The sequence below is a fragment of the Dromiciops gliroides genome, chromosome 1, assembly GCF_019393635.1.
Source record: "Dromiciops gliroides isolate mDroGli1 chromosome 1, mDroGli1.pri, whole genome shotgun sequence".
Lineage (NCBI taxonomy): Eukaryota > Metazoa > Chordata > Mammalia > Microbiotheria > Microbiotheriidae > Dromiciops > Dromiciops gliroides.
Genome location: NC_057861.1, coordinates 55,542,404 through 55,566,451, shown reverse-complemented (window position 1 = coordinate 55,566,451; position 24,048 = coordinate 55,542,404). Strand labels below are relative to the sequence as shown.

The window sequence follows — 24,048 nt, the reverse complement described above, 5'->3', positions numbered from 1 at the left end:
GAGCCCAAGGTCATACAGGAACCTGGACAACCCCGACTCAATAGCTTCCGGGGAGACGCATCTGCAGAATTCCCTCTAGCCTGCTCCTCCTCCCCTGCCCCACTTCGTGGACTCCCCCACAAGCCCGAAGCCAGGGGAGTGTCTAATGGGGGCCCCTCCCGTATCTCCTCCCTCTAGGCAGGTGCTCCGGGACCACAACTGTCTTCAGACTCTCCTGCAGCACCTGAGGTCTCACAGCCTGACCATCGTGAGTAACGCCTGTGGGACCTTGTGGAACCTGTCGGCCCGCAGTCCCCGCGACCAGGAGCTGCTCTGGGACCTGGGAGCCGTGAGCATGCTTCGCAACCTGATCCACTCCAAGCACAAGATGATAGCGATGGGCAGCGCGGCGGCGCTGCGCAACCTGCTCACCCACCGGCCCCTCAAGTACAAGGACACGGCGGCCGTCATCTCGCCGGGTTCCTGCATGCCCAGTCTGTACGTGCGCAAGCAGAAGGCTCTGGAGGCCGAGCTGGACGCCAGGCACCTGGCCGAAGCCCTGGACACGATGGAGAAGCAGAGCCTGAAGGGTCAGGCCGCCAAGAAGCCCCCGCTGCGCCACCTGGACAGCTTGGTCAAGGACTACGCCTCGGACTCCGGCTGTTTTGACGATGAGGATGTGCCGGCCTTGGCCCCCGGGGTGGAGGTGGGCAATCCTTCTGTCCTCTCCATGTTCCTGAACAGTTCCTTCCTGCAGGGCCAGGCCTTGCCCCGCATGCCGGCCCCACGCCGAGGCCCGGAAGCCGAGAAGGAGGACGGCAGCAGCGGCAGGGGCAGCATGGACGCCAAGAAGGGGGTGATGGATGGCACCGCGGCGGCAGCCGAGAAACTGGCCACCAAACTGTCGGTGGCTGTGGCCAAGATTGACAAACTGGTGGAGGACATCTCGGCCCTGCATACGTCGTCGGAGGACAGCTTTAGCCTCAGCTCTGGCGACCACGGGCTCGATTGGCCTTCGGGGCCCGGGGAGGTCCGGGAGGCCAGGGCCCAGTCTTGCTCCCCTTGCCGGCTGCCTGACGGGACGAGGAGGGAAGGGGTGGGGAGGGCCCACCCGCTCCTCAGGCTGAAGGCGGCCTACACCAGCCTGTCCAACGACAGCCTGAACAGCAGCAGCACCAGCGACGGCTACTGCCCCCGAGAACACATGAAGCCCTCCCCCCGGGCCTCGTTCGCCGACTACCGAGAGGAGCTGCAGAGGTACCAGCAGCGCCCCAGTCGGCTGGACCTCAAGAACATCGCGGCTGCCCAGCCAGACAGGAGAGAGCCGCCGTGTCAGGAGTCCGCCGCCCCACAGGGGCGAGAAGCCCAGGACGGGCTGCAGAAGTCGGCAGTGTACCCTGGAGAGTGGCCCAAAGACAGGGAGGGCAAGCTGGCCGCCGATCCCCACGTGCACACCATCAAACTGTCACCCTCCTATCAGCACGTGCCTCTGCTGGAGGGCATGGCCAAGGTCGGGGCCGTCCCCTTTCCCAGCAACGGGGCTGCTCCAACAGGCAGGAAGCAGGCCTGGCTGCCCACGGGGACCCTGAGAGGCCCCGAAGGGCTGAGCAAGATACCTGAGAAGCTCCGGGCCGCCGCCCCACCGGCTCCGGCCACAGAGACCTTGCAGAAGTACTCGGTGGAGGACACGCCCATCTGCTTCTCCCGCTGCAGCTCGCTGTCCTCGCTGTCCTCCGCAGACCACGGCATGGATGGGAGAAGCCGCAGTGAGGACAACGAGCTGGACAGTGACTCCTCCCTGGAGATCCTCGAGGAGCCCGGGCCCGGGGAGGGAGAGGACGACGGCGTGGAGGACTGGAGGCCCCGGGGGACCGCCTCCCTGCCCGTGGCCATCCCTGCCCCGCGGGGCGACCAGGCCTTCCTGTCCCAGGCCCAGGGGGCCGAGGGCGCCTCCCCCTCCCGACAAGAAGACATGACTCCCTCCAGCTCCTCCGAGAACTACATCCAGGAGACGCCCCTAGTCATGAGCCGCTGCAGCTCCGTCAGCTCCCTGGGCAGCTTCGAGAGCCCCTCCATCGCCAGCTCGATCCAGAGCGACCCCTGCAGTGAGATGGTGAGCGGCACCGTGAGCCCCAGCGAGCTTCCCGACAGCCCAGGGCAGACCATGCCCCCCAGCCGAAGCAAGACCCCCCTTCCGGAACGCGAGACCAGCCAGTTCAACCTGCAGTGGGAGAACAACGTCAAGAAGTTCATGGACATCACGGACTTCAAAGAGCGCTTCCAGCTGCCCCCGGACCTCGACAGCACCATCTACTTCACGGTGGAGAAGCCGGACGAGAACTTCTCGTGCGCCTCCAGCCTCAGCGCGCTACCCCTGCACGAGCACTACGTGCAGAAGGACGTGGAGCTCAAGCTTCTGCCCCCTTTCCCCGAGCGTGGAGGCGGACTCCACTTCGCGGGCCACGAAAAGCGCGAGGAGCCTGGGCGGGAGGAGCGGCCGGATGGAGCCCGCGGGGGCCGGCCCCGGTTGGAGACCCATTCGGAGGATGACCTGGAGATTCTGAAGGAGTGCATCAGCTCCGCCATGCCCTCCCGCTTCCGAAAGGTCAAGACGGCCCTGGTGCCGGGCCTGCCTCCAGGAAAGAAGGGCCTGCACGTGCCCGTCTACATGCTGGTGCCTGCGCACGCCCACGCCAGCGTGGCAGCCAGGAGCCCTCGGCCTTCCCGCAGCCCGTACAAAGACGAGGATTCCTTCACCGACTCAGCCGAAGGCACGCCAGTCAACTTCTCCAGCGCCACCTCACTCAGCGACGAGACCCTTCAGTATCCGTCCAAGGACAGCCAGGGGCAGCGGGCTGAGAGGAGGGAGCCGATCTCTCGGCGCGTCACCTCCAGTCATTCTACGCCGACCAAGATGGCGACTCCCTCCAAGCACCGGGCGGGAGGGGCATACCTCCCACTATCAGGCAGGGGCTCTCTCAAGAACCTGCCCAACCTAGAACTGACCGTCAGCCGGCCCCGGAGCGCCCACTCTGAGAGGGACAGCCGCTCCAGGGGGGACAGCACGCGTCCAAATGGTGGTCACGGGGATGTTGCCTTCCAGTCCCTATGTCACACTACGCCCACTGAAGAGGCAGTTTACTGCTTCTACGAGAATGATTCAGATGATGCTCCTGAGGTCCCAGCCCGGAAAGCACCAGCAGGTGCCCACGCTCCAAAGAAGGAGCACCGGGTGGGCAAGAAAGAAACAGAGCCCAAGGCCAAAGTGGTGCCACCATCCTCCATGCGGCCCCGAGTGCCCACCAAATCCCAGCACAAAATGATTGCGGATGAGACGCCACCCTGCTACTCCTTAAGTTCTTCGGTGAGCTCGCTTAGTGACCTGGACCTTTCAGATAGGGATGCTGGGCAGCCACATCGCAAAGGGAGCCTGTCCCACCTGCAGGCCCGCAAGCCGGCACATACCAAGCCCCCGCCACCGGGTCCTGGTCGGGACAGTTCTCCCAGCTCCCCGAGCCTCAACTCGGATGAAGATCTGCTACAAAGGTGCATTGGCTCAGCCATGCCCAAGAGGCAGCGCCACGCAGCCCGGCACCGTAAAGCGGAACGCAAACCCAAGCCAGGAGTCCCCAAAGCAGCCGGCAGCAAGGAGCGAAAGGCCGAGCTACGGAGGGAGCTAGGTGAGGAGGTGGGCTCGGACCGAGCTTCGGACCTGGACAGTGTGGAGTGGCAGGCCATTCAAGATGGTGCCAATTCCATTGTGACATGGCTGCACCAGGCGGCGGCGGCGGCAACATCCTTTTCCAGGGAACCTTCGTCTGAGTCAGACTCTATCCTCTCCTTTGTGTCTGGCCTGTCAGTGGGGTCCACCCTGCAGCTTACACTCGGAAGGGAAGAGCAGAAGCGAAGGGGGAAGGAGACTGGAGGAGAGGTGGAAAAGAAGGAACAAAATAAGATTGCTGATGAATGCAAGAAAGGAGGAGAGGCCCGGACCCTCAACCGCCGGATGTCCCGGGGCCCAGAAAAGTCAACCAGTGCCCAGAAACCCGCGTCCAATCTGCCAGCAGTGTTCCGCGGCCGAACAGTCATCTACATGCCCACCCTGGCCAAGGGCACCGCCAAGCCTCGATCTCCCCCAAAGAAAACTGTGCCCAAGACTGAGCCCCCCGCCAAACCCCTCACTCTTAATCAGCAGAGGTCCCGGAGCCTTCACCGGCCGGGGAAAATCTCAGAAATGGCCGAGCTGACCCTACCCAAGAGGAGTGCCACACCCCCTGCCCGCATGGCTAAGACCCCCTCCTCGGGCTCTTCCCAAACCTCCACCCCATCCCAGCCGACATCCAAGAAGTCCCCGCCTTCTTCCCAGCTAAGCAAGCCAGTGCCGGCGACTGGGGGCAAAGCAGGCGCCAACAGCGTTCAGGCCAAGGCCCCGGTGAAGGCTCTCCTCTCCAGACAGCACAAGACCCAGAAATCTCCTGTCCGGATTCCCTTCATGCAGAAGCCGGTGCGGAAGACGTTCCCAGTGAGGAACACCATGCCCGCCCCAGAGGAGCGGGGCACTGGAGGAAAGGCAGGTGGCAGGCTCAACCTGGTCCGCGTGCCCTCGACCCGGTCCAGTGGCAGTGAGTCAGACCGCTCCGGCTTCCTTCGGCAGCTGACCTTCATCAAGGAATCTTCCAACCTCCTCCTGAGGCACCGCTCCGAGGCCCCCGCTCCCCTGTCGCAGAACAGCTCGCCGCGCCGAAGTCGGCCCGGCGTCCCAGCCGTCTTCCTCTGCTCTTCTCGCTGTGAGGAGCTCAAAGCGGCCAAAGCCGGGGCCCAGCCTAGTCCCAGAGCCTCGCCAGGGGAGCGCCTACCCCGCCGAACCAGCTCAGAGAGTCCTTCCCGCTTGCCGGTCAAGATAGCTACGCCCCCGCCGGAACCATTCAAACGCTATTCCTCATCCCCCCACATCAACGTGGTCAAGAGGTCGGGCAGTCCAGCCCCGGCCCTTCCTCCGGGGGCCGAGACTGGGGGTGGGAGAAGGAGGAGTGATGGGGAGGCCAAGCCTCTCCCCCAGATAGGTGCAGGGGAGGGCCACGAAGCGCAGTCCACAGCCACCAAGGGCACGTGGCGGAGGATTCGGGACGAAGATATACCGCACATCCTGAAGAGCACACTCCCCTCCACTGCCCTGCCTCTTGTTGGCACGGTCCAGGAGGAGAGTCCAGGTCCCCAGCGGAAAACCAGTGATGCCGTGGTCCAGACAGAAGATTTCTCCGCCTCTAAAACCAACTCCAGCACCTCGCCAACCCTGGAGAACCGGGAGCCACCCAAGAATGCAGCCAGCGGCCCAGTCAGCGGAGTGCAGGCCCCCTTCATTGGCAGTGACGTGGACGGCCTGAGCACTAAGGTGGCCGCCGCTATTTCCTTCGCCCATGACGGGCTGACGACCCCAGCAGGAGGCTTCCCCTCCAGCAGACACAGCTCTCCTAGCCGGGCTGCTCGAGTGACCCCCTTCAATTATATCCCCAGTCCCATGGTGGTGCCAGCCGTGACCGACAAAGCTGTGGAAAAAGCTAGCAGCCTCCAGGGTGAATAGAACCTCCTCTGGCCTCTTTCCACCTCTCCCTGTCTCGACCCCTCCAGTCCTAGCCTGCTTAGGCTTCCCTACACTAAGACCCTCATGGCCACAAGCTGCACTCTTGTGGAAGATGCCCGTGTACAAAGAACCAAGTTCAAGAAGCTGCTTTCTTATTTCCTACTCAGCCAAGTACAAGAGAAAATTAGCTTTCAAAGATCAGAGGCTCAGACCTGGGCCCTGGCAGCAGGATGGGGATGGAGACTGGTGAAGGGTCCACTAACCAGTAAGACTCAGAACTGGAACTGCTGGTCTTATGTGGGATGAAGGTTTCCTCCTTCCTGTGTCTCTGGTCACAGCCCTGTTACCAGAAAACTTTCCTTCCTGGAAGGTGGAAATAACGGATGACTTTTCTTTTTTTTTTTTTTCTTTTGAGCAAGGTGGGGAAGAGTCCAAAGCTGGATATGGGAGGGCTCCCCCTTCTCCAACATAAGGGGCCCTTCCCCCACCATGAGGGAAGAGACTTTCCTTAGGAAGGAATAGATGGTAGGAGTAGGCTCGGGAGCTGGGGCAGGGAAGAAGAGACTAATGCTTTGGAACCTAGGAAAGAACAATGGGGGAAGGAAGTTGGAGGAGAGACCAGAAGGACCCCAGAGCTGGTGGGCCCAGGCAGAGAGGTCTCTTGGAGGAAAGCCCAGAAAGTGGGGCCCAGGAGCATGCTGAATGACCTTCTTCCTGACAAGGGACTGTTCAGCTGCCTGCTACTTTCTGGCACCTCAGCAGCTCTGTGCCCCAAACAGAACAGGACCCCTGGCTAGGACTGCTGCCTCCCCATGCCCAAGTGAAAAGCCACCTTCTAGCCAAGCCTTAATGCAGATCTTTCTGCTGCATGCTTTATCCTGCATACCCAGCACTAATAACCAGTTATAAACATCATATAGATGAATTACAGCTTGTCAACTCCATGGGAAGCCTAGAAAGGAGACTTCCAGATAGGGGGAAGCCCTGGGGAGGGCCGGAGAGGGAGCAGGCATGAAACCCACCAGATGCAGAAGAGCTGTTGGTGGCAGGGCCAAATGCCTGTAATTAATGCAACCCAGTAATTCAGTAATGACTAATTTGCTGAATTTTGTCTCTGTTATGCCAACCAGCTTGGGGACAGGGCTGAGAGGGATCTGAGACAATGAGAGAACTGCACCTTATTGAATAGGGAAGGTAGAGGGTTACCCCCAGAAGCCCAGGGCAGACATTGATACCACTTGCTTGATGTCTCTAGGTAGGCCTGACCAATGAGAGCTGAAGGGGTTGACAGATACATAGTAGTCTTGTCACTCTGGCTTTGCTCTCCTTCTCCCTGGGCAGCTGCTTTTAGAAGAAGAAACCCCAGGTGACTCTTTCCTCTCCCTTAGCTAGTGTGGGCTCACCTCCAGAGTCATGAGGTGACTGACAGAGGGAGGATTGCAGTGTCACTCCCAAGAAGTCAAGACTTGAAGGTGCTTTCAGCAGGTGGATGATACTATGATCCATGAGCAGTTGAAACAGAGTTTGAAGGCACTTCTTGAGGAGTGGGGGTAGGCGTATCCTGAGCCATCCATAATCTCTTGCCTAGTCCCCAACATGGCCTATTGCTGAGATAGATGGTTGGGTGAAGGAAAATCCGTCTGCCTAGAAAACTAGCAGGACTGTCAAGCATACTCCTTAGCACTCGATTCATGCCGACTGGTGAACTAACCAGCCACTGGGCCCTCTCAGAAACTGAAGCCACAGGAGGGACCAAAGAATACAGGTATGAATGGCAGAAAAAGGAGAAACAGAGAGGAGAGAGAGGCCTGGAGAGGGATCGGAAAGTGAGGGTCTAGTGAGTTGCTTCAAGGGCAAGCTTTTTCTCTTGTAAAACCGCACTTTAAAAGGATTGTGGAGAGCAGAGCCAACTGCTCTTATGTGATAGTTTGGGGTATATGGGGGGGGTACGGAACCATCTGTTTGGGAATTTTTTTAACGACTTTTGGTGAAAAATGTAAAACTGCAGGAGTTTCTCTGAGGGTTACTTTAGGGGAGGGGATAACACCCCTTGAGGTTACCCAGTGTTTTCTCCAGGAAGTCAAATCTAAGTTTCACAGAGGGAAACAACCTGCCTCCTGGATTTTGGCCAAGCCAAGACTCTGGGAAGAATGTATTTGATAAGGCCAGAGAATTGATTGGTTTCTGTTTGGCCCCAAAGGGCAGATCTAAAAGACATGTGGAAGGTGCAAAGAGGAAGATTTTTAGTTTGGTGTGTAAAGAAGCATTTCTTAACATTTAGAACTGTCCAGAAGTGAAGTGACCTGCCTCAGAAGGCAGTGGGGTTTCCCATCACTGAACTTCTTCAAGAAGAGGTTGGATGACCACCTATCAAGGAAGCAAAAGAGGAGATTCCTTTTTAAGCTATGGGTTAAACTATATCAAGTCTGAAGTTCTTTGTAGCTGAAATTCTGTGAACAGATGTGAAGGGTCAAACAATTAGCAAGACTACTGAGGGAGTAATCTCCCCATGTGGCTAGCTTCAGTTTGCAACTAAGCTGAAGGTCCAGGAGTAGGGAGGGAAGAAATCGGTATCAGAGGTATCAACCTGTACTGTGCCATATGATGGATGTGAGGAGGGTCAGATGCAGGAGAGGGAAGAAGGCAGAGAATGAAAGTGACAGAAGATATTTGGCTGATTCTGCTAACTGAACTGTGGCTTTGTATGGTGGTGACTCACCCAGTGGGAACTGGACTGAGGCCACAACTTATTTCTTACAGATGCCATGGAACAGCTAACAATCAGTGAACCCTGGCCCACATTAACCAGGGGATGAATGAATTCTTCTTGAGCCAGGGCATACCACGTTCATTCCTCTCTCTGTCTCCCTCCTCTTCGGCTTTGAAAAGACTTGATCTGTCTGCTCATTGTGTATTCCAAAGATAGGGCTTGTTGAAGAGACAACTTCAGATATTTCTGTCTAGAGCCCTGTTGGAAGGTCGATTTGTCCTTAGACACTCAAGTTTAGTCTGTGAACTAGAGTGTTTCCAGTGAAAGTATTTCCATTGAAAAGAGCCAGTAACCTCTTTCCCAGTGGAATCCAGAAACGGTTGCTCTTTGCAAAACTGTTTTCCAGCTGTTTTTGCAAAGATCCACTCCTCATGGAGTGCAGTGAAGGCTCCATCTATGTAAGACCCCAGGCAAGTTCCTTCCTGCCTCTTAGTTCCAGTTATCTCTGTAAAAAGGAGGTTTGGAATGTGATTTCTAGGGTTCTTTCTAGCTTGAATGTTTTGTGATTCTGGGAAAAAAAGAATACATTGAGCAAGTAGATCGATAAGCATTAGGCAAGTAGTAAGGCATATGAATTCAAATAATTCTATTAACTCTGATCCTATGGGAGAAGGTAAGCAGCCTCCCACTGCACTTGATCAGTATCAGGTCCTTATTTGCCAAGTCTACAAAAGGAAGATTTAAATTCAGAAGCCTGGAAAACTCATCTCACTACCCTTTCTTGCTGACACCTCTTCAGTCATCTCATATAGCAGGCCGCTCAGCCAAATTCACTCATGGCCACCATTTCAAGGGACTATATGACAAAATCAATTGCTGGGAGTCTTGGGACTGTACTTAAAAAGCCATCTCCCAGCCTGCAGCTAATCATATTTGGGGGTACATCTCCAGCACCTCATATGGGGAGTTGAGTCCATGTTCTCTTTTGCCAGGAAGGCTCGTAAGGGAGGAGCCAACTCTAAAAGGCTGTAATAGACCCAGGGTTAACCCAATTCACATGGATTTGTGGGGTAGCTCCCACTGGAGATTTTTTTCCCCAGTGCCAATATTGCAAAGAGACCTGACATATGTATCTGCAACCTCCATCTGGAATTGGAACCAAAATACAAGGAGTGATTCCATCCTCATTTTCTTTTCACGCAACACTGGATGCTTCAGCCTTGTAGAAATAAGAGGAGGAGAAGATACTTCCACAGGGATCCTCCAAGTTTGGCCCCTGAAATTAGGGGTTGTCCTCCAATGATGCTTCCAGTTTTGTGTCTCCATTTTAACAGAAAGAATATGGTGAAGGGACAGGCTTATTTTCCATTCAGCAAGGACAAGACAGCTCGGGGTATAGAACCTGTCCTACCCAATCTGTAGCCAGGGATTAAAGCAAGTATGGTGGAGAGAGGATGCCTGGTTTTAGTGAATGTTAGAGCTAATGTTCATCTGACCATCTGACACTTGCCTGTTATTGGACGTAACATTCAAGTATAAGAGGTGTCTGAGAGTGAAAATGTCCTGGAAAGTTGTCAGACTGATAAAGGTGGAGAGACTCTGTTATCAGTCTAACAGGCAAATTCAGGATGGGAAAGACATGGAATCTCGGGTGCTCACAGCAGGGGCAGTTAACCCAACCCGCAAACTTTTGTGCTCCTAGAAAAGACATTTAGAGGTTCTGGAGGAGGGGCCTCAGCCCAGAGGTCAGAGCTGTGCCCAGCCCCCACCACCGACTCACTGGGTGATCTGGGCAGGTTGCTTCACCGCTCTGTGCCTGTTTCCCCCACCTGTGAAACGGGGAGAACCTCTGCCAGATCTACCTCCTAAGGGAGTGAGGGTTGGCTGATCTAAAGGACACAGTGCTGGGAGATCTACACAAGGATGGTGTTATTCCATTGTGGAATTGGTGCTACACTTCAGGGCCTGCATCGGGTTCTAACTCTTCTGAGCAAAGGCTTAGGAACCTTCTGCTTCCTATCATTTGTGCTAACTTGTCCAAGGAGCTGCACCGAAGCCAGTCCGGACAGAGTCCCTCCCTTCCCAGTCTCAGGGGCTTGGTGACCAACCTGAAACTCCAGGCACTCATGGAAACAATCGGGTGAATCCAGACAATTCAGCATGTCTTTGGAGGGAGCATGTTGAGATCTAAGAGTAGGCACTGCTCCCTCACCGGGGCCAGAGGAAATAGTTTCCTTAGTTTCTGTGTTCAATCAACACTTATGTGACCTACGGAGGCAGGTGCCAAAAATGGGGCTGAAGCTTTGAGAGTAGCTGGACAGCCAGGCCCCACCACCAAGTTAGTGGTCTGCTCCACCCAGCCCCGAGACTTTGCCAAGGACAGTGACAGAGTCAGGTGCCTGCCCTCCATCGCCCTCATCCTTTCACACCACATCAGCTTTGTTCATGCCATCCTCCAGCCAGTGGGGGTAGGGGTAGGGTGGGGAGTGTCACAGACATACTATGGTTTCCTGGGATAGAGAAGGGGACAGTTTGTGGTAACTGAACAATTGATATTCATACACCCGTCAACTGGGGGCAGAGGAACCAAATTGTCACATACCAAACACAACTATCACTTAAAGCCTTTATCCCATCATTGGGATGCTATCTGTACCACTCAGCTGTTAACCTGGTCTGCTCCTTTACGCTCTCAGTGTGAGAGTAGATATGTGTGTGTCCCTGCTTAAGCACTGCTGTAACCAAAGCATTTGAACTGAGGACTCAGAGGGGAAGGAGTCCCGCATCAGCAAAAGTGATCGATTCCATTGGGCAAGTCATCACCAAAATTCAACACTTCTATGTTCCTGTTGGTGGAGTAACCAACCCAAAGGGCGAAGGACTTAACCTTTTGGGAGAAATGACCCCTGGGGTGACCAAGATGGAGACCTAACATAAGCCTGCTATTTCAACAGCTGCTCAGAAGCTGGTGTGTTATGCTAACTGACAGGACTGTCTAATCAGCAAAGTTTAAAGAAAAGCCCCAGCCCAACCCATTCCCAGCAGGGTACTGGATTTAGGACAACACACATATATCTTCCTGAAGCAACGGGAGCAGACAGCATTACCTCACACCTCTAATCCGTCACCAAGTCCATTCAATGCATACCACTCCACTTCTTCACCACAGGCCCTAGTTCTGTTCTCATCCAGTTCGTGTGATACTCCCTTTCAGCCCCCAGAAGGAAGCTGCCTTTGCCCACCTAATTCAACTGGTTTCCAACCCATCCTCTCCAGCCTACTCACTTCCTGCTCCCCTCACCTCCCTACCATCTGTACTGAGGGTCGTTTTACTGGGACTCTGGACAGTATTAAAATGAATCGTGTAAATATGTGTCCCCTCCCCACCCCTTCCTTTTTTTTCTTTCCACTAAAATAAAACAGAGCCATTTGTCTGGTTGAAAGCTGACAGGCAATTGACTTGTAGGGCACCTTTAGCATCTTCATGTAATAAACTAAGCTGTTGAATTGCCCTCTGGGACTGGACCAGGCTTCATTTCTTTTCTTTCCATTTGGGAGGGTAAGACTCAATTCCTGGGAAAATTGGTGGAATGTACAATAAAGGGTGAGATCACTGAACAAATGCAAATATAACTCTATCCTCTAAGGGGAAATTGGACTTACTTATTCTACTAGAGGGAAAGGATCAATTAAGAGGACAAAGGGGAAATCAGATGATGTCATTTAGATAGCAGAATATAGGAGAAAAGACCACTGGGTTTGAAATCTAGAGGAGCAGGATTGGCTTTCAGATCTGACACCTTCCAGCTGTGTAGCCCTGGGCAAGCCCCTTGAGGTCTCACTTTGCTCACCTTGAAAATGAGTGTGCCCCTGTGCACGCGTGCACGTACACACACACACACACACACACACACACACACACACATTTACTTGTATTACCAATACAATTACTTGTATTTACTTGTATTACCAATCTCAGAGTCTTATTGGAAGGTGCTACACGTCCTCATGTAGTCCACACTCAGAAAAAGTTCAAACAAATTCATGCATCTGTAATGGCTATTAAATAGGGTGGGATATTCATTCAACAAATATTTGTCGATTACATATGACATACAAGGCATTATATTTTGTAAATTTCTGAGGTTAGCACTATGGTGCCAACCACTCTCTTCCATCCCAGACCACGGATGCCAGACTGAACCCAGCTCTACACAGCCCTCTAAAAAGAAAAAGCTAGGGATCATAGGACTTAAAACTGGAAGAGATTCCAAAAACTAACTGGGGAAAGCTGCTAGTCCTAGAAAGTAGGAATTCTGATACCGTGTAGAAAAAGTTAGGAATATCCATTGTACAAAGCCTAGCTGCTGTGGAAAACCTCTTACACTAGACAAAAATTCTAGTTGTGATGTCTAAAATCTAATGAGTGGTTGACTTAAATTAGAAAGCGTATAGCACCAATCTTTGGGCATTAAGTATTTATTAAAGTATATTAGGGGTTATTAAAGAGAAACGTGTGGATAAAGTATGAGATTTGCCTGCTCTCCCTATCCTGCCTGTCTCTGCTGCCAAGCCCCCGTCCAGAAACGAAAGGCCTCAATCCTCCCAGAAGCCTCCTGTGAAACAGGAAACAGGGCTGTCCACACACAGAGCTCCAAGCTAATTGGTTGGTAGCACTGATTGACAGGACCCATGGGTGGCAAACATCACTTCCTGATGCCAATCTGACTTTCAAAACCCCAGGTCACTTCCGGATGCTAATTCACATGTGGATGCCAAGTGACATGCTTTCTCCTCATGGCGGGCCTTCCCTGCAATATCTTTCTCAACAGGTTGGTAGCGCTCTAATTCTCACAAAGGGTAACCTTAAGGGAAATAAGCACTCAATAAGCGCCTGCCATGTGCCAGGGACTGTGCTAAGCACTTTACAAACACCCCTTTTGCTCTTAACAACCCTTGGAAGTTGCCTAAGGTCTCTCCCTGTTCCAATCCATCATCCTCCATTCAGCCTGTGAGGAAATGGGGAATTGCCTCCTCTTAATAAGAATATAATAGTCACCATTCAAATTACACTCCTCCAGATCTATTTCAGGAAAAAGGTCTCCTTTCCCACCCAAACAAAATCGCATGGTTCAAGGAAGCCCTGAGCTGGTCTCAATTAGGTCCGCTCCTGAGCTACATCCATATAAGACTGAAGAATTGTCCCTGTATCAGGTCCCCCATTGGCTAATGAAAAAGGGGAGGGTCCATTCATGCTAGGGACCAGGGTTTAAAACAGGGCCTGTGAGCCCCCATTCTTGGCACCTCTCAGCTGCACACTGGGTTGCCCGTTCTCACAAGAACAACAATAAATAAGCCTTTGACACATCACCGCCACTGAGTTCCAGAGAATTATCGAGCAGGAGTCGTTTTCCTCACAAGCCCAAGGTGATTTTTCTGAAGTCTGATCATGTCACACGCTTTCCCCCTTCCCTCCAAACTCAATCAACTGTAGTAGTTTCCCTATTGCCTCCAGGATCAAATACAAAATGCCGTTTGGCTTTCAAAGCCCTCCATAATCTAGTCCCTTTCCATCTTTTCAGTCTCTTACCCTACTCCCTGACACTACTCTCCAGTCCAATGACCCTGGCCTCCTGGTTCCACGAACAAGACACTCCATCTCGGGGGCAGCTAGGTGACGCAGTGGATAGAGCACCGGCCCTGGAGTCAGGAGTACCTGAGTTCAAATCCAGCCTCAGACACTTAACACACATTTACTAGCTGTGTGACCCTGGGCAAGTCACTTAACCCCAATTGCCTCACTAAAAAAAAAAAAAAAAGACACTCCATCTCTTGGTTCTGGGTATTTTCTCTGATTATCCCCTGGGTCTGGAATCCTTTCCCCCTCTACTCGAACTACTTGATGTAGGAGGCTTCCTTTTAAGTCCCAACTAAAAATTTCACCTTATACAGGAAGTCTTTCTTGTCCCCTCAGTTCTAGTGCCTTCTCTCTGTTAATCACTATTTATCCTGAATATAGCTTGCTTTGTATCTGTTTGAATACTGTTTCCCCCATTAGGCTGTCAGCTCCATAAGGCCTCTTTTTATATTCCCCAGTAGTCAGCAGAGTCACTGGAAAATAGTGGGCACTTAATATTTACTGATTTGTTATCCCCATTTTGCAGCTGAGGAAACTGAGGCAAACAGAGGTTAATTGACTTGCCCAGGATCACAGTGTCTGAGGGCAGGTTGGAATTCAGGTCATCCTGACTCTAGGCCCAGTGTTCTATCCTCTTTGCCACGTAGCTTGGCCCATTTCTCCCATTTTGGTCAAAAGAATTAAGGCCCATAGAGGTTAAGTGATTAGCTTAATATATGAACACAGGTCTCCCTGAAGTAGCTAGTTAGAGCAGTGGATAGGGTTCTGGGTTATCACATCAGTTATGTCTCAGCTTATCAATATCCCTACAAAACCAGTTTCATTTATCTTGTATTCCCTTCACTCCCATCAGAGTAAACAAGATGCTTAATGTTTGTTGACCGACTATTAACTACAAAATATAACTTTGCACTAGACTTGGGGTACAGCACTTCCCCTCCAGGTCCAACAAGATTCAGAGTACTTCTTTTCACTTGCTAATTCACAGGTCAATTCATCTCTCGGCTCCACGGGGACCAAGGTTTCAGGCAAAGCATTCATTTGAACTGAATTAATTCTGTTTCAAAGAAACAACGGAGAAGTCTCCGTTACAAAGAAAAGGAGCTCAGAGAGTTCTAAATGATAAGCATCAAAATGGCCCTGGGGCTCTGGATCACCTCTTCACAAGTCATTTTATTATCATTTATTTGAAAGAAGATGAAAAGGAATTTTCAGGTGTACTCTACCAAAAAAAGGGCAAGATGAAGGAAAGATAGATGGTGAGTTTTTAACTATTCACTGGCCCTGAGGTTATATTGGAGAGAAATCTCTGATGTTTTAGCGGTTAAAGTTGATCCCAAATTCTAGCTGCTGCCTTCCAGGAAGGAAGGCAGTGAACTCCAGGCCACAGACCAGATTTTCAAAGAGGGGGAAAAAAGCATTTGGTGGATCTGAAATCAGAAAGCCAAGGTTAGAGTCCAACTCTTACCACTTGCTGGCTCTGTTACCACAAGAGAGTCAATTAACCTCACTCAGCCTCATTTTCCACATCTATAAAATGGGGACAAAAATACCTAACTACTTACTTCAGAGCTATTTTGAGGAAAGCACTTTTGGGGTAGAGTGAATTGTACATGGTATTTTTTTTTTAAGTGAGGCAATTGGGGTTAAGTGACTTGCCCAGGGTCACACAGCTAGTAAGTGTTAAGTGTCTAAGGCTGAATTTGAACTCAGGTCCTCCGAACTCCAGGGCCGGTGCTCTATCTACTATACCACCTAGCTGTCCCCATGGTAAGCATTTTAAAATGTTTGTTGAATATGTGCTGAAGCACTGTGGTGCATTTCAAGATGACTGAACTTGGAGTCACAGGTGTGAATCAGATCTTGGCTCTCATTTGTCAAATGCAGAGGGTTAGAAGAGGGGACTTCTAAGCTATCTCCCCGTTCTGTGATCCTTTGTGAACTGAATGTCTAAGCATTAAGTTGTTGAAAGCAGGAGACTCTGGGTCAACCCTCAATGCAAGTTAAACCCCTCCCTCACAGGGAAGAGTCTGCATGAAAATCCTCAACTCCCTCCTGGCCTTCAGGGGTGGAGCCTGAGATAAAGAAGAGGCCAGGCCAGCATTTGGACAATTTAACTTTAATGAGGGCAATGATGTCAACAAAATCACCCGAGCCAGCATGCAGACGACCGACCAGTCAATCCTTTGAAAAGTAAAAGGCAAGGATTTCATAGGACTTTGAGGCCCATATACAGAGAAAAAGGAAAGTAAGAAGAAGATGATGTGCTGGCAGCACCAGCTGCGACAACGAAGGGAATGCGAACCTGGAGCCAGCATTCTTCTCCTGTGATCTGGCAGTGTCTCTTGGAAGAATCATGCCCAGAGATAATGTCTTCATTATGCTGCCTTCATCATATGCCGAGGGGACTTGGTCCTCCGTTCCATGGCCTGGTTCACATTTCCTTTTAGATACCCGTAGGTACTCAATCTTGCCTTCCCAGGTGACCCCAATGGTTGTGTGTAACAATTGTCTTCAGATCCTGATACTGTGAGTGAAGCTCTTGGGGGGCGGGGGGCATGCTTGTGCTTCTTACAGGCAGAGGGAGGTGTCACACTACAGTGTCCCTCCACCCCTCCCCAGCTAGGACAGGGGCTCTGGTCTGAAGGGGCAGGTGGGTTGACAGAGAGAAAAGGATGCAGGAAAACCCAGAGGGCCAGAACTGGAGGGCAACTAAGCCTTGGAAAAGCTGCTTCTGGAAAGGCCTGTGTCTCTGCAGACACAGAGGCCCTGAATTTCACTTCCAAAAATAAATCAAAAAGCACGACATCAACCTGAGGAACCCACACCAGGGAGACAGCTGGGAGCTTGTGTGCCAGAGAGGGTCCTCTGCTTCATCTCCAAGATGTCTTGCTCAAGGCTGTCCCCAGCCTGCCGCAACTCCTCACACTTCTGCTTCAGGAGGTCACAGGCCAGCTGGAGGCGATGGTTCATGGCCACATAGGAGCGACTCTGCTGGTACTGACGTTCCCTTTCGGCCTCTGGGTCCTCATTCTCCTGAGGGGCGGGAAGCTCTGAGAAGGAAAAGGGAAGGAGGTGGAAAAAAGAACACAAGTCCAGTTGCCTCTCAATTACTTGCATATTGGGAATGGGCACAGTATAATCCCAAACCACGGATGATAAAAACTTTTACTAGCAATGGAATGTGTCATCTGGAAGAGCCCATAGAACATGGAATGTCAGAGCTGTGAAGGCTCTTAGGACACAGTGTCTGAGCTGGGGAGGCCCAGGAACACAAAATGTCAGATACTGGGGGGTGGGGAGGCCCTTTAGATCACCGAATATCAGATATGGGAAAGCTCTTAGAATACAGAATGTCAGGGCTGGGAGGGCGCTTAGAACAGGGAATGTCAAAGCTAGGAGAACAAAAAGTGGTAGTAGAGCAGAAAGGACCTAAGGATACTGAATGATAGAGCCGCTGACCTTGGAGAACATTCTGTAGTACATTCTCATTTTACAAACAGGGAAATTAAGCTCCTGCACCTTATAGAGATTGACAGGATGTGAGGAATAAGATATGCACAATGGTAGTCCTAGGCACAATGTGATGTGGGCCATAAGGCAATGTGGTCCAGTCAATGGAACAATAATGGGGGAGTCAGGGCTGGATTCAAGGTCTAGTTCTACCCCTTAATAGCTGCATGACTCTGCAAATCATTTCCCCTCTCAGAATCTGTTTCCTCAACTGTAAAATTAAGATATTATCTGCACTCACTGGAGAGCTGTGAGGAAAGTGCTCTAGAAACCAGAGCAGATCTTCAAGACCACAGATTTCACCTCCCCATAAGGATTTAACTGAAGATGATGTTCAAATGAGTTTGGTTTCTTTGCTCAGGAGCCAAATAACAGGAGTGAGTGAGTAGGGTGCAAGAGCAGGGGGAAACTAGCATGGGATTAATAAAGATAGATATGTATATACATATATGTATGTATACATATATATGTTTAAAAACAAAGGTAAACATGTGAAGAAATGGACAAATCACAAAGTGGCTAACTGGATAATAAAAGTAGGCCAGACTACCAAGCTGACACTAATCAACTGGAATGTTCAGATACTCCCAGGATCAAGCTGGGCTGCAAAGAATGGGGTGCAGGAGTAATAGGGACTTATATTACCTTCCAGGGCTTGTGGGGCAAAGGTGGTGAAAACAGGATCAGAGGGCAAAGCACCATGGACATCCTCCAGGATCTGTTCAACGGTGGGTGGAGATGGTCTTGTGGGGAGGACCACTCGCTTTCTGGCCTTAGAAGTCATCCGGCAGAAGGCTGAGGTGGAAACAGACATGAGAAATGAGAGGAAACTGCAGAGGAACTAGACAGGGAAAGAGGATAAGATGGGAGAGAAGGACAAGGGGAATGGAGAGCTGAGTCCACTGCAGATCCATGATCCAGAACCTCAGCTGGACTGTTCCATTTGGTGCCAGGCTTTTGGCATCATTTTTTTTGTGGGGGGGAGGGTAAGGCAATTGGGGTTAAGTGACTTGCCCAGGGTCACATAGCTAGTAAGTGTCAAGTGTCTGAGGCTGGATTTGAACTCAGGTCCTCCTGAATCCAGGGCCAGTGCTTTATCCACTGCACCATCTAGCTACCCCTTTTGGCATCTTTTGATGTCAATGGCAATCCTCTTGCCCACCTTGGACATTCTATGAGGCAACATTAGATGGCAGGAAAAGCCCTGGGCTTGAAATCAGAAGACTGGGAGATTTCACCTCCTTAAATGGATTTATTTGAAGTAATATTCAAATGATACATTCTTTGAGCTGTGGTTAGACCCTAGTTTAATGATTATTTTTGCCAAAGGTAAGCCCTCTACAAATATCCTTGATTTTATCCCTGTCTTCTCAACTCTACATCTACCCTAGTCTCAAAAGAAAGAACGCCTCCCCCTCCCCCCCCATTCTGCTACTTGCTCCAGCTCTCATCTCATGTCTCCACGGGCCCATGCCTGGTTGCACAGGTGTCTAACATGATTCTTTTAAAGCCCAGCTCTTCTCGACTCACTCACCTGGACACACTCACCTACTCATACCTTCCGTGACTCTCAAAGCCAACTAAGGTAAAAGGGGCTTCACAATCGGAGCCAAAGCTCCCCTTCCCAAGTCACCTTCCATTGTTCCTCCACACATACCTACCAATCAATAATTGCTCCAGTCCAGCTGGAATCCAACACTTACTTAGCACTTACTATGCACTCAGCCTATACACTCATTCACGGGGTTTCTGACCAGATGGCACTTCCCCATCTCTGTACCTTTGCTCATTTTGTTCCAGGTCTACAACGCCCTCTCACACCCCTCTGTCCAGCAGGTGATCCATCTTTCTTACTTAAAAAAACACCAAAACCCTTAAAAAAAATTAAGACCAAACAAAAAGAGAGCTATAAATGGCATATGTTGCTTTTAAGGTCCATATGCATGAGTTGGTCCATTACAGGTCATTCCTGGCTGTCAGCCTTTTCCATCACACCAGTCAGTCCCTCCAATTCCTTCATTTCACAGATGAGGAAACCTGCCCAACACTTGTGTTTCTTCAAGAGGTTAGCCTCACAAAGGGTCTTGCACGTGGGATACTTTCAACAAATGTTAACCGAGTTGAAATGAGGTGGATAAATAACAAGGTAAGAAAAAGAATGACAGGTGGGAAGATGGAAAAAACTGGGAGAGAAGGAAAGGGGGAAAAGGGGAAGAGGTCAGGTAAAGGGGAATATGAAAGTGGGAAAATCAGGGAACTCAGAGCATTGCCACCACTCCCAATAGAATCTGTTTCTTGAGACCAAGGGGTACTCTTTCATCTTATTTTTGTACAATCAATCCCTTACACATAGTAGGAGCTTAATAAATGCTTTTTGGATTAGATTGTAAGTATTGCTGACTCTGTCCATCCCCTCTCCCCAAGCCATCCATCCAGCACACTGCTACCTAAACAGTATTACTTATGCATAGAGAGGGCCATGTCATTATTCCACTGAAAAATCTTCAGTGGCTCCCTGTTATTTGACTGACCTTGAAAAGTTTAAATTATTCTGCCTCAAATTCAAAGTTCACAACCATCTGGCACACTATGCTTTTCCAGTTTTATCCCATCATGTGTTATTTCACTGATTATCTTATGTAGCCCATACTTAATAAGTGGCAGTCAATCAATTAGTATTAATTAAGCAAGTTCCTACTATGTGCCAGGCACTGTGCTGCATGCTAAGGATACAAAGAAAGGCAAAAAAAAAAAAAAGAGTACCTGTTTCAAGGAACTCACGATCCAACTGGGGGAAGACAATATGAACACAACTATATACAAACAAGATATACACGTGATAAATTGGGAGGTAAACTCTCTCAGAGGAAAGGCAAGATTCTAAGATTAAAGACAGACTGACTGGAGTTTTAACTGGGATTTAAAGGAATCCAGGGAGGCTGGGAGACAAAGATGGTAAAAATGAGGGAGGAAGAGCATTCCAAGCATGGGAGACTGGGTACGGTGGGGCAGGGGTGGGAGGTGGGGAGGGACATGATGAGTCAGGAGATGGAGGAAGAGCAAGGAGGCCAGAGTCACTGCAGTACATCATGCAGGGGAGTGAGGTGTAAGAAGACTGGAATGGGGGGCAGCTAGGAGGCACAGTGGATAAAGCACCAGACCTGGATTCAGGAGGACCTGAGTTCAAATCCGACCTCAGACACAATACTTACTAGCTGTGTGACCCTGGGCAAATCACTTAACCCTCATTGCCCTGCAAAAAAAAAAAAGAAAGAAAGAAAGAAAAAACAAAACAAAACAAAGAAGACTGGAAAGATAGGAAGGGGCCAGGTCATGAAAGGCTTTAAAAGTCAAACAGATTTTTTTGTCTGTTTTCAATATTTGTTTTTATAAGATTTCTAGTTTCAAATTTTTTTCCCTCCCTCCCCCACTTCCCCAAGACAGCAAGTAATCTGATTTTTTTTTCTCGGGGCAATGAGGGTTAAGTGACTTGCCCAGGGTCAGGCAGTTAGCAAGTGTCAAGTGTCTGAGGCTGGATTTGAACTCCAGTCCTCCTGAATCCAGGGCCAGTGCTTTATCTACTGCTCCACCTAGCTACCCAAAAGCAAGTAATCTGATATAGGTTATATATGTACAATCACATTAAACATATTTCTGTATTAGTCATGTTATAAGAGAAGAATCAGAGCAAAAAGGAAAAACCTCAAAAAAGAAAAACAACAGCACCAAAAACAAAAGAAATAGTATGGTTCAATCTGCATCCATATTCCACAGTTCTTTTTTTTTCTGGATTTGGAGAACATTTTCCATCATGAGTCCTTTGGAACTATCTTGTATTGCTGAGAAGAATCAAGTCTATCACAGTTGATCAACACATAATGTTGATGATACTGTGTACAATGTTTTCCTGGTTCTGCTCATCTCACTCATCATCAGTTCATGCAAGTCTTTCCAGGTTTCTCTGAAATCCACCTGCTCATCGTTTCTTACAGCACAACAGAATTCCAGTACATTCATTTACCATAACTTGTTTAGCCATTCCCCATGTGATGGGTAGCCCCTCACTTTCCAATTCCTTACCACCACAAAAAGAGCAGCTATAAATATTTTTGTACATGTGGGTCCTTTTCACTTTTTTATGATCTCTTTGGGAAAAAGACCCAATAGTGGTATTGCTGGGTCAAAAGGTATGCACAGGGGGCATTTTACATAGGGGGGCAGCTAGGTGGCACAGTGGATAGAGCACCGGCCCTGGAGTCAGGAGTACCTGAGTTCAAATCCGGCCTCAGACACTTAACACTAGCTGTGTGACCCTGGGCAAGTCACTTAACCCCAATTGCCTTACCAAAAAAAAAAAAAAAAGGGTATGCACAGCTTTAAACAGAAGATTTTATGTTTGACCCTGGAGGGGATAGGAAGCTACTGGCATTTTATTGAATAACATGGTCAGACTTGTATTTTAGGAAGATCACTTTGAAAGCTGAGTGGAGTGGGGCAGCTAGGTAGAGCAGTGGATAAAGCACCAGTCCTGGATTCAGGAGGACCTGAGTTCAAATCTGGCCATAGACACTTAACACTTCCTAGCTGTGTGACCCTGGGCAAGTCACTTAACCCTAATTGCCTCACCAAAAATAAAATATGACAACTGATAGGATAGATTTGTTGGTTCAATCCTGGTCTTTCTCTTTCCCTGATTCACCTCGGGAATACTTCCATCATGCTTTAAAATAATTCAAAGGCCCCCATCTAGTATCAAAGATTTAGAACTTGAAGGGACCTTAGAGGTCATCTAGTTCAAGTTCCTTCATTTTAAAGATGTGGAAACTGAGGCCCACAAAGCTTAAGTGACTTGTCTTAAGGTCCCACAGGTCTTAAAGCCAAGACTGGAACCTAAGTCCTTTGATTCTAAATTCAGCCCTTGTCTGTAGCAACCACCTTTCCCCTCAGACTTCACCTATTACTTTCTTTACAACTGTTTTCAACACATTTATCATATCATATTAAGGTGTATCAATCAACAAGTATTTCTCAAGTGCCTACAATGGGCCAAGGCTCTGAGGACCACCCTGAAGGAGGCCCTGGGCACCTGAAGCCTGGGGCCTTGCCTCAAGTCTTTCCATATTCCCATCCATTTTCCACCAGGCTTTCAAAGTGATCTTCCTAAAGTAAAAGGGTTTTACAGAAGGTTTTAGAGTCTGGGTCTCCCTGAGATTGTGAACTCCCTGGGGGCAGGAGCTGTATTTTCTCTAATTGTTCTTCAGTTTTTCAGTGATGACAAATGACTCTGTGATCCCATTTGGGGTTTTCTTGGCAAAGTTACTGGAGTGGCTTTCCATTTCCCTCTCCAACTCATTTTACAGATGGGGAAACCGAGGCAAACAGAATGAAGTGACTTGCCCAGGGTCACACAGCTGGTAAGTGTGTGTAACCATATTTGAGTCTTTCAGCCTCCAGGCCCGCCACTCTATCCACTGTATGACCTAGAGGCTCCTAACTTCTGTAAACTTTTTTTTTTCCGGAGCAATGAGGGTTAAGTGGCTTACCCAAGGTCACATAGCTAGTAAGTGTCAAGTGTCTGAGGCTGGATTTGAACTCGGGACCTCCTGAATCCAGGGCCAGTGCTTTATCCACTGCGCCACCTAGCTGCCCCTTATGTAAACTTCTCTAAGTCTCTGCACACAGTAGGGTAAGGATTGGATTCGCAGGGGTTTGGCGGGGGGGGGGGGGGGGGGGGGGGGGACGGGGGACTGAAGAAAGCTCTCCTGGGGGAAAAGAAAGGGAAGGAGGGAGAGGGGAGAAGGAAGGGGAAAGGAGAAGTAGAGCGGCGGAGAGTGAGGGAGGAGCAAGGGAAGGAGGGAAGGAAAAGCAGGGGAGGGAAGGGAAGGAAGGAAGAGCGGGGGCTGGGGGGGGGGGAGGAAGAGCAGGAAGGTAGGGGGGGAAAGAGAAGGGTGGTCCCTCCCCCCTCCCACCCGCACTTCACTAACATTATAGAGATGTCACTAAATACAACTCATCCCCCTCCCCATCCCAGACCACCATCTGGTCTCACGACTCGCTGAGGAACTAAGGAAGGCACTCCCCTCCCCTCATCCTCACACTATGAAGGGGAGGTCGAAGAGGAAGCTTAACTAGCACCTCACCTGAAGCTCGCGCTCCAGCGTCAGGGCAACCTCCACAGTGGCCGCTTCTACTTCCGCTTCCGCTTCCGCCACCTTCTCCCTCCTCTCCGACCCCTCCCGCCGCTGAACACGCGTCGCAAGTCTCAGGGCGAGCGCGCGGCCGCCCGTTCCGGCCCCGCCTCCTCCGGCCCCGCCCCACCCCCTCGTGGACACGCGCACGGCTGTTCACTCCTCAGCTCTCCTCACAATCCTCCTTTTTTCTCACCGCCTCGTCTCACCCCTCCCCCCATATCCCAGGCTGAAGACGTAACGTCCTGGCCCCGCCTCCTCCTCACTTCGCCTTACCTCGGGCACGCGGGGGGCTGGCGGCCTGGATGCGACCTGGGCCCTCCTCCTTCTTTATTCTCCTTCCACTCGAAGTTCTCTTCCCATCCCCCCACCTCTCCCCACCTCTTTCCTCCCCTGGACCTCTCTGCTGAGGGTGATTAACGGATTGCGTGATAGCAAG

At 50.5% G+C, this 24,048-nt stretch overlaps 2 protein-coding genes across 3 annotated transcripts in view; one reads left to right on the top strand and one right to left on the bottom strand.

Moving 5' to 3' along the window:
- Positions 1-11,782, top strand: part of APC2 (APC regulator of WNT signaling pathway 2) — a 57,227-nt gene extending 45,445 nt beyond the window's left edge. For both annotated transcript variants that reach the window (XM_043978499.1, XM_043978500.1), the window contains exon 15: positions 178-11,782. In XM_043978499.1, the coding sequence (XP_043834434.1) occupies positions 178-5,560 (5,383 nt within the window). In that variant the 3' untranslated portion in view covers positions 5,561-11,782. The remainder of the gene's footprint in view (positions 1-177) is intronic.
- Positions 11,783-15,999: 4,217 nt separating this feature from the next.
- Positions 16,000-23,688, bottom strand: C1H19orf25 (chromosome 1 C19orf25 homolog). Its single transcript, XM_043974926.1, has 3 exons — positions 23,562-23,688; positions 18,067-18,216; positions 16,000-16,961 (listed from the first exon to the last, which is right to left on the bottom strand). Exons 2-3 carry the CDS (start codon positions 18,203-18,205, stop codon positions 16,717-16,719), a joined length of 384 nt encoding a protein of 127 aa, XP_043830861.1. The 5' UTR covers positions 18,206-18,216; positions 23,562-23,688; the 3' UTR covers positions 16,000-16,716.
- Between the last annotated feature and the right edge of the window lie 360 nt (positions 23,689-24,048).